The sequence below is a fragment of the Chaetura pelagica genome, unplaced genomic scaffold (assembly GCF_000747805.2).
Source record: "Chaetura pelagica isolate M959 unplaced genomic scaffold, ChaPel_1.0 scaffold103, whole genome shotgun sequence".
Taxonomy (NCBI): Eukaryota; Metazoa; Chordata; class Aves; order Apodiformes; family Apodidae; genus Chaetura; species Chaetura pelagica.
Genome location: NW_009953004.1, coordinates 3,930,785 through 3,940,911, shown reverse-complemented (window position 1 = coordinate 3,940,911; position 10,127 = coordinate 3,930,785). Strand labels below are relative to the sequence as shown.

Here is a 10,127-nt window from a genome sequence, read left to right as displayed (position 1 = left end):
CGGCCGCGCCCCGTTTTACAGCCCGGACTTTGCATCCCGGCCCCTGCGCATCCTCGCTCCCGGTGTGTCCCGCTGGCGGCCCCGCTCCGCAGGTAAGGGCTGGCCGGGCTCCTGCGCTCGGTTAACGCTTTTCCCACTTTTTCTTCAGTCGCGATTTTCCCGCAGTCAAGTGTCAGCCTGGGCAAAACAGTTTTATAGCTGTCGAATGGACTGAAATCCCGTTTTCTGTTCGTTCTCAACCCCTGCCGCTCCAAAGGGGAGGCCGGGGAGTGAGGGCTCTGCTGTAAAGTGGCAAAGTTCAGGGGTGGGTGTCATGCCGAGCTTGGGTTGGTTGATTTTCTCTATCAAGGCATCAATGTGAAACAAAAAAAGAGATTTTTTTACAAGAATTGAAGGTTGTCTGTTTCCTTCACTGTGAGCTAGTAGGGTGATGGTCATTAGTCACTGTAAGGAGACTGTGAGAAGATACAATCAGTCCACCCTGCTGAATCCTCATGGAATGGTACTGGTTTGCTGTTTCCTACAATTCCCCCAGAGGTATAAGCAGTGTCCTCTTCAAAAACTCCAGCCTGAGATCCAGAGGGGATTTTGTAAAGCCTCAGTAAGGCTGACCCAAAGATTTAATCCTGGATTTTTTCCAGTGCTGGAGCATGTTCACAAGGCATTTCGATGGCCTTGAGTTCTGGCTGTGGTGGGTTTATCTGGTCAGTGTCCTGATGCTGTGGTGATGGGCTGTGCCCTGATGTGCAAAGGGGGGCTCTGCCAGGCAGGAGCACTTGGCTCATGCAGAGGGGCTCTGTCTCACTGGGCAGCTTTCACAACTAACTTTAACAGGCACTGTTTGTCCTTGGTATAAAGTCTAAGCCTTGCCCTTTCTGAGGGTTTGATACTGCTTGGTGTGCAAAACCCTTTCACATCAGAGGACATGGAGATCAGCCCATGGTGGCTCAGCCACCACCAGCCCCGTGCTGGGCACGCTTCCCTTCAGAGCTGCTCCTGCCTACCTTGACCTGCCTCAACAAGAAGGCCACGTTTTGAGCTGAGTCCAAAGCATCCCCTTGCCCCACAGGGTGTGTGCTGGCAGGATGGGAAGGACTTTCCCTTCCTCCATTGCTGTCACCACCACCTTTTGCTGTTACAGGCTGTGTGTGTGGAACTGCAGCTTTCCAAGCTCCTTGCCTTGGAACCTCTTCACTGGCACAGAATGAGTGGTCAGTGTGGCTGTTTCACCTGCTATTGCACAGCTCTGGTTGCTGGAGCAGGGAATGCAGGTGGTGAGAGTCATGAACAATGTGTGGCATCAGGAGTGAGCAAGTGCCAGTGTCCCTGCACTGCTGGGATCAGGGGGAAGGGGCTGTTCTGCACCTGAGTGTCTTCAGGTGTGTGACCAGGAACACAGCACTGACCTTCTGAAGGGCTTGCTGCTCGAGCAGAGCTGTAATGTGTTAGTGGAGCAAAAACATCTCAAGTTTGGAGAGATCCCTACAGTCACCTTTTGAGAAGGGGAGGAGCTTTCCAAGCTGAGAGTTGCTTTCTCTCAACTGCTAAATTTAAGGACTGTTTGGAATCGGTAATGCTTGATTATCATTAGCTTCTGAAGATAGTGGAGCATGTCTGAAAATCAGAAATACAGGTTTGGAAGTGACATGAATAGATATCTAGTCCATGGCCTTGAATCCCAACTGTTAGGTGTTGGATGAGGTAAGAGATCTCTCAGGTGCTCTTGGGCAAGCTGTTCCAGTCTGATGGCAGGCTGGCTGCAAACTTAGAGAGTATCTGACTTTACTGCCAATAAACCTCATACATTCATGTGGCTGCTCCCAAAGACAGAGGAGAATAAATAATGACAACCACTGTATCAATAAACCTGTCTGTGTCTGATGTGGTGTTATGTTGCCCTCTGCTTCTTTTCAAGTTGAAGAAAATGGTTTCCTTTAAGCTTTCCTGCTGGGCCACATTTTTCTAATTCTTTTGCTTTCTGTTTCTCTTTGTGAAACTTCTTTTAAGTTGCTGTTATGTGACTCAGGAGCTAGGCATCTGTTGTAGATGACAACTTGATTATTGATTACATCCACCTTTGTTAGTTATAGGAGTAGATGAAGATTTTTAAGTGGGTTTGTATTTAGTTTGTCATTCATTTTAACCCTAAGCTATTTTCATGTCCTTCAGTGTGATTCTGCTGCCCCATATTGCATCAATCTCTCCTTCACACAGGTAGTTCTTTGAACTTGTATTCAGAAATTGTATTTCGATGATTTTGGACAATTCTTGCAGCTTGCCCTGGATCTCTCTTTAGAGTATTTCTGGTGCTTGTTCACACCAAGCTTGGTGTCAATCAGAGGTTTTGTGAGTAAGCTCTTTACTTCGTGATCTAAATCACGGGGAAAATATTTAAAGGAGCCAGACTAAGTAAAAAGCCATATGCAGCCTATTTGAGATGCACTCCCTGAATTACTGAGAACCACTTTGCAATCTTTAAAGAAGTTAAAATTATTTCATAGTGACTAAATTATACTTCCTTCAGTGGCTTCATAGACTGGGGAGAACCTTGCAACAGTTTAAAATACAACAATACTTGCTCTGGATTATTTCCCTGAACTTTGTATGTGGTTCTGTAAGGGGATTTATGACATCAGAGGCAGTGCAAAACCAGACACTTGAAATTCCAGAGCCTGTGGCACTTTCTGCTCAGGTCCCTGCTGTCCAGAGAAGGCAGTTGCACATCGTCTGGATTTACAGGTGCAGTTTCTGCTAACGTAGCACTCGCTGTGAATCTCTCCACCTCATCTTCTCCTGTGGGAAACCTTGCTGAATTAGCAGTATTTTTTCAACTCAGTGGAGCAAAGCATTTGGAAGAGCACTACAGACAAAAAAAAGGGTTAGTGTTTGGTCAGCAAGGCATAATCTCCACCCGCCTTGTATGTTATTTTTGTTACAGAAGTGATTTCCTTCTCGTCTCAGAACCCATGGATGTTTGAATAATGATCCCAGCAGGACTTCAGCTGATTCCTTCCTACTGTCTCAAGATGTCCAGCACCTTCAAACCATGTGGTCACATCCTGCCTCTGTTTCACTACCTTTTTCTTTTCTCCCAAACAGGTGTAACCACCAAAAAAGTCTTCACTTCAGGCTATGATGGGATTGTTTTGGTTGTTGCTGCTTTACATCCACATGCTGTCACCTACATTTGCTGGAGGTGTCACCCGAGTGTATTACCTGGGGATCCATGAGGTGGACTGGAACTATGCTCCAACAGGAAAGAATGTCCTTGCTAACCAAAGCATTGAACAGAACCTGTATGTTTAGTTCCAGAAGAACTTGTTCTGGTGCTGCCTTAAAATAGTAGTTTTAGGAATAATTGCATGCAAGTTTTCTGGGGCATCTAAGCAAGAGACACCATCTGATGGATGTCTGATCTTTATGGGCTTAATAGTTAACTTGTTTTATCACAGGAGCATAGAAACTGTATCAGTGGGAAAAGGAAGGGCCAGTTTAATGGAGCATCGAGTGAGCAGTGTCTGGAGGCTGGAGGGAAGCACAAACACTTTAATAGAACAGATTGTGCAACACTGCCCTGAGGTTTCATTTTTCTTGGTTCCAGCTGGTGACCAGCTTCTGTATCCTGAGGCATGATGACTTGGTGTACGTGACTTTACAGAGCCAGCTTGTTTTTCTTTAAATGCAGTTTCAAGCCCCTAGACTTAATGTGACTTCTTGCACGAAATTTTAGGGGTTGTCTGAAAAATGTTTTTGTTGCAAAAGTAAATCTGGAAACTGCAATAATTACTCTGAGTCACTACAAAAACAGGTTTTGGTTTTGTTTTCAAAACACCAGGCCTTTTTCTTTGGTTGTTTCTTTTTTTGTTTTGGGTGGTTTTGAGGGTGTGGTGGTAGATTTTTTTTTACATAGCTTTCCACAGCTTTTTGGAGGCATTTATGCTTTTTTCCTCCTCATCTTTTTCTGTGTCAAATGACCTGCAATTCTTAACCTGCTCTTGGTCATTTGCACCTCCATAATAAATAACATTTGAGATCATACATAGCTTCCAGAAAGAGCACATCAGGAATAGGATGGGTTCAGAAAAAAACATGAAGGTCTGTCAGCTTTGCTTGAAAAGTCTCTGTTCTTTGGAGACACTGAATAGACTTAAATTAGCTCATATAAGAGGAAGCCTCCTAAAACAGAAGATTAATAAAGATGTTTTTTCTTACTCCTGTAGTGATTAAAAAATGCAGTGGGTTTTGTTTGCTGTCTCTCATAATACATGAAGAGAAGGAAATTAAATTCCAGGCTGTTAAAAGCAATTAAAAACCTGTTCTGTCACTGCAAACAATTAGCTAATGGGACTTATTTGTATAGTGACTGCAGAAACCAAATTGTTAGTAATATGAAAATGTTGTGGTATTAGTATGAAAGCTAGAGGTAGAAAAATACTTGAAGATTTTATTTTATTGGGAAGAAATGGATCTGTGAAATGAAGTATGAATTATCTGAGAACTCTGCTAATAGTGTCTACAGGGATGACTTTGCAAAGGGATGAGCTCTTGACTGTGTAGGTAGAGCCCAGCCCTTCACAATTTTGCATGGTAAGGACATCAGTGCTTAATATTTTGATCTCACTGGTTCATCTTCTGGAGATACCTGTTAGTTTGCCTGTATTTTAGGGCACTTATATTACTGCTGGGTGATCAATACTAGGTGGGAAGGAGGAAAGCAACCTCAGAGCTCGTTTAGGTTGGTCCCACTAATACCTGGGCCATGATTCATCTCTTATCTACTAAGAATTAGCAGTAAAGAACAAATACACTCATGAGCTGAACTTTAGTACTTGTATGAGTTTTTAACTCTGGAAGCTGGATACATGCTGGCTACATACCTGCCTGACTTGTCTGCCATTCTGCAAGTAATTCAGAATCTGTTCTGTAGAAAATCGTATTTTAGACTGTGAATTTTGGCCAGAGAGCTCAGGAGATATTCCCACCCCTCCCTCCCCCCACCTTTTGATTTAGCTGCAAATGCCACAGAGGCATTGAAGTGAATTTTGAAGATCCCAGTGAAGACTGAAGCAGACACGAGGAGGGCTTTGTTCTTCCCTGTGTCACCCGCTTGTGGCTGTCAGAGAAGCACGAGCCTCTCCGTTCCTGGCTGACACTGTTGGGCTGTGCTGTGTCCCCTCGTGCAGAGCTGGGGGCCAGGCCATGGCCAGGCATGGTGACAGTGTCTGACTCTGCTGGTGGCAGTAGTGCCAGGGTGCTGATGGTCCCCATGGTGTTTCAGGTGCTCACAAAGCAGACAAGTTACATGTCAGTGCTGCCTGTTCCTTGGGCAGGCTGTTGCCACACCACAGCCATCAGGGGTATGGGAGAAGCACCTTCATCGGTGGCTTAGAGCATTCTAGGGTAGAGCAAGGCAGTCCTCTGGGATGCCAAACCTGGTGGTTGTACCTGGGGAAGCTCTGTGTCATTGTCACTGCTGTCTCACTGACCAGCTGTGTTACCTAATGCCCAACTCATGGTGCCTCTCCCCTTTTCTGCATTCAACAGCAAGGCTTCAGCATTCCTCCAGCCTGGCAAAGACAGGGTGGGAAGCATCTACAAGAAATCTATCTATAAGCAATACACAGACTTCACATACACCACTGAGATTCCCAAGCCTCGCTGGCTGGGGTTCCTTGGGCCTGTCATCCGAGCAGAAGTGGGAGACACCATTAAAGTGCACTTAAAAAACTTTGCTAGTCGGCCGTACACAATCCATCCTCATGGGGTTTTCTACGAAAAGGATTCTGAAGGTAAGTCAGCTGCTGCTGTGAAGGAGACAGACTTTTCTCACTGGGAACTGAGGAGAGATGTCTGTAAAGCCACAAACTTGGTTAGCCCAAAGATATATTGCTGGAAAGCAACTGCACCTGGTGTTTGGTGAAGCCACCTGATGCTGGGTTAGCAGGTTCATGGGTCTGGGAATAGTTTCCTAGGCTGGGCATTGTAGTGCATAGCCCAGATTTCTTGAGTTTAGAAGAGCCTCCAAAGCTTGCTAGTGGGAGGGTGGTGCAGAAAGAAGAGTTTTATATTTGTTATTTAGAGTTATTTGTTACTTAGAGTATAGGAGTCATGAGTGTGAGGAGCTTCAGGGAGGTCACAGGAATGGTGAAGGATGAGACCAAAGAACTGCTGTTTGGAGTAGCCCTGGAGCTTGCAGGGAGGCTGATGGCACATCACAGGGTTGAAGGCAGAGTAGCAACAGGCAGAGTAGGAACCATCTTTCTGACTCTGTGTTGACTTGTTTGCTGGGCAAGTTGCCTTACAATGGCTCTGTGCCTCAGTTTCTCTTTGAGAGAATGATGATTAAATGCAGTTTTAGCCTGGGGAGTTAGTCTTGTTTTGAAATCTGCTACCCAAGTATATATATGCAGCTCTCTATTTAGGGAGGGTGGCTCAGTATAAGGTTACACACGTGGACATCTCTGCTCTTCTTGAATAGATGTTGTGATTGCTCAATTGTTCCAGGATCCCTGTATCCCGATATGTCCCCCCAGGATCAGAAGAAGGATGATGCTGTTTTCCCGGGAGGGAATTACACCTATACTTGGACTGTCCCTGAAGATCACGGCCCAACTGCTGATGACCCAAACTGCTTGACCTGGATCTACCACTCTCATATTGATGCACCAAAGGACATTGCATCTGGATTAATTGGGCCATTACTTACCTGCAAAAAAGGTAAAAACTCCAAGAGGAAGCAGCTGAAGGCTGCAGCTTCATCCTGTGAAGATTTTTTGGTGATTTGGACAAGGATAGATGAGATACACTGTTGGGCAGCCTCATGGGAAAATGCAGCATGGCTGGAGAAGACAATATTGGTGTTCTAGCTGGGTTTTGGTCATTATGTTGTCTTTATGTCTTACTGGCTGGGCAGGTGAGCTTGTAGGCCTCTTGATCTGAGAGTGCTGCTTGAACCCACATTAAAACAGGATTCTTGTCCAAGACCTAGATTTTGTATAAAAAAAAAATAAAAAAAATATGGCCTGTTTGATTTTAACAGGAGTAAGAACACTGAAGGTGTTGCAGTTCAGCTGCTTGGGAGTGAGAAATGTGCTAGCAGGGATGTATCAGAAAAGAGTCAGCTTGCCAGAACTGTGCAGTGAGCTGTGCTGGGGTGGTACAGAAGGCGTCTGTCTCTGTGTGGTGACAGTTACTCTGCTGCTGCTGTTTTAATCCCTTGATGTCTGCTTTTCTGCACGGGTGGGTGTTCATTCATGATTTCTGTCTCCCTAGGAATGCTGACTGGCAATTCTCAAAGGCGCCAGGATGTGGATGTTGATTTCTTTCTGATGTTCAGTGTGGTAGATGAGAACCTAAGTTGGTACCTGGATCAGAACATAGAGTCGTTCTGTGCGGATCCAGGCTCTATAGACAAAGAAGATGAGGAATTCCAAGAGAGCAACAAAATGCATGGTCAGTGTCACCTTTGTGAAGCCGCTGACTCTGCCCAGCTGCTCCAGGGGTGTCAGGGCTCTGGTATATTCAAATGCACATTCTGCTGTTGGATGCCAGGGAGTGGGGAGAGGGGAAGAGGGAGAGAGCAGGCTCTGAATCATGTGTTAAGCAAACAGTGTCACATGGACAGTGCAATAACTCTAGAAAAGAGAAGTGTTATTTTGATTTAATCTTTGGCTTGTGTGAGCCTCTGTTAGTTGTTTGAGGATCTTGTTAGGAATGACTTGTGTCCCAGAACAAGGAAGATGAATTCTAGTTAGGTCCATCCTCCAAACATGTCTGTACTGTGAGCTGCTGGCAGGAGCTCTGAAGGCCCCTTTTATAATCTGATTTTTGGCCTGCTTGGTTTTGCAGCTATTAATGGTTATGTGTTTGGGAACCTCCCAGAAGTGACGATGTGTGCTGGGGATTATGTTTCATGGCACCTCTTTGGAATGGGCAATGAAATTGATGTTCATACAGCCTATTTCCATGGAGAAACACTCAATATTCGAGGCCACAGGACAGATGTGGCCAGCCTCTTCCCAGCAACGTTTGTTACAGCAGACATGATCCCCCGTAACCCTGGGAGATGGCTACTGAGCTGTCAGATCAACGATCACATACAAGGTAAGGCAGAGGTTGGAATATGTCCTGCACTCTGCAGCCTCTTTTTTTTTTTTTTTTTTCCAAGTGTGATCCTGTGTCTTACAGTGTGGTAGGGGACAGTGCCTGGGGCAGCATCCCCGCTAGAAATGTCCCTAGATGAATGGAGTGATTCCTTATCTTGTAAAAATTGGGGTGAATTGATTGTTAATGTGCAGGCCAGACTTATGGGGGTGACTGTACCACTGCCTGGTGTTCCATGTGGATCAATGGTGCAGCCAGTAAGGTTGGTAGAGCAGAAAGTTGAGCTGAGGCAGTTCTTTGAGAGCTTTAGTCCCTGTAGAGGCATTTGCATGGCATGTCTGAGGACAGCAGAAGGCTCTGTTTGCTCTGTCCATGCTTCTATAGCCTCCAACATCCAAGGTAAGAAGCTCTGCTCACTAACACAAAAAACTCCTTGCTGTGGGACCCATCTAATCACCTTTTCCCAGCCATGTGATTTTGGGGACAACAGAGAGGAAATGGCCAGGTTGTGGAACTGGTAGGAAGGCAGGACTGTGTTCATGGCCTGGTCAAACTGTCTGAGAGGGGTTGAGTTTGTGTTCTCCACCTTGTCTGCCCCAGCTGGGATGGCAGCACTTTATGAAGTCCGGCCCTGTTCTCGACAAGCTCCAACCCCGCCCCTGGAGGGGAAGCTTCGGAAATACTACATAGCTGCCAAGGAGGTGCAGTGGGACTATGGACCTTCTGGACTTGACCAGAACAGTGGGAAACAGCTGCATGAGGCAGGCAGGTAAGTCAGAGGCTGGTGGGCTCCCATACTGCTTGGGGGTCTCTGCTGGGGAGGCTGCTAAACAAAATGTGGAATTTCTTACAAAAATCCATGCCTGCATTTCACATGGCTTGTGTTCTTGGGAAGGCAGGCCATCCCACCTGGAAATGCAGACTGCTGTAGCTAGACTGTGCTTAGAGCAGCACTGTGTATCTCAGGGGACTTCACATGGGAGTTGCTGTGTCACTTCCCCCTTACACCAGGAGTCCCAGCTCAGGTAGAACACAAGCCACATGGGTCTCCGGGCTTCATTTCTGCTCGCTGTGCTTGACCTAGGAACAGAACCATGTATTTGAGCTACTAAGAAAGCACATCTTGCAGCAGACACGGGGTGGCAGGGCTAGCCTGCAGATACTGCTGCAGCAGGCAATTTCTAGGAAATGAAGTGCAGTGCCCTCGATGACAGCCTTGCATCCCATGTGTCAGATGGTTGTGATAGCAGCTGGTGAGTGGTTTCCTGTTCAGGCTTTGGCTAATTGAAACAAAGATATTCCTCCCCCTCCATTCCCTTCCCTGGGAAGCTGTTGGAGGCAGCATGCCTCTCCCAGATGGAGGAGCAGGAATTTAATGATTTACCCAAAGCCATGCAGAAACTCTCATGCAGACCTTAGAACTGAAAGCTCCTCAGACCCATGAGCTGGCCTCTCCTGCAAGGCATGTTAATCCTGTCTGTGTGTTTGGAGAAGGCAGTGGCAGCGGAAATAAATATCTCTTTACAGCTGTTTGGGTTTGGTTTTTTTTCAGATGTGATTGCACTTGTCCCCTGGGCTTTGAAGAACTGGGTGTTTTACCACTGGTTTTCCATTCTCTGCTCTGCAGTTGTGTCCACTGCCCTTTTTTGCACACCTTGTATGGAGGTGCTGCTCAGACCTGTGCCACTGAACCTGGCTGTTCCAGCTGGGAGAGGGCAAGGTGACCAGAGATGTGGGTAGATGAGTCTGGAGGACAAAAATGCTTCAGGGAGATGCTGTGCTTGTTCCAGCCAGAGACCTGGTCTCTGTTTGAAAAGCTGCTGGACTTGGAGATGCTGCTGGAGTCCCCAAGGGTGTGTGGGAGGGGGGAGGAGAGTAATGGGACTGATTTTCATAGAAATGACCTGAAGTTTGCTTTCTGCATCTAGCCCTGCTGAGCAGTTCTTCAAGCGTAGCCGCTACCGCATTGGGGGAGTCTATTGGAAGGCAAAGTATGTGGAATACACTGATGAGAGCTTCCGTGA

At 46.4% G+C, this 10,127-nt stretch overlaps 1 protein-coding gene across 1 annotated transcript in view; it reads left to right on the top strand.

Moving 5' to 3' along the window:
• The first annotated feature begins 3,132 nt into the window (after positions 1–3,132).
• The window catches only part of HEPH (hephaestin), a 22,340-nt gene continuing 15,345 nt past the window's right edge, over positions 3,133–10,127 (top strand). The window contains exons 1-7 of the mRNA XM_009996594.1: positions 3,133–3,296; positions 5,545–5,789; positions 6,505–6,717; positions 7,273–7,452; positions 7,849–8,103; positions 8,704–8,872; positions 10,032–10,127. The exon at positions 10,032–10,127 is cut by the window's right edge and continues 38 nt beyond it. Coding sequence (XP_009994896.1) covers positions 3,133–3,296; positions 5,545–5,789; positions 6,505–6,717; positions 7,273–7,452; positions 7,849–8,103; positions 8,704–8,872; positions 10,032–10,127 — 1,322 coding nt within the window. The remainder of the gene's footprint in view (positions 3,297–5,544; positions 5,790–6,504; positions 6,718–7,272; positions 7,453–7,848; positions 8,104–8,703; positions 8,873–10,031) is intronic.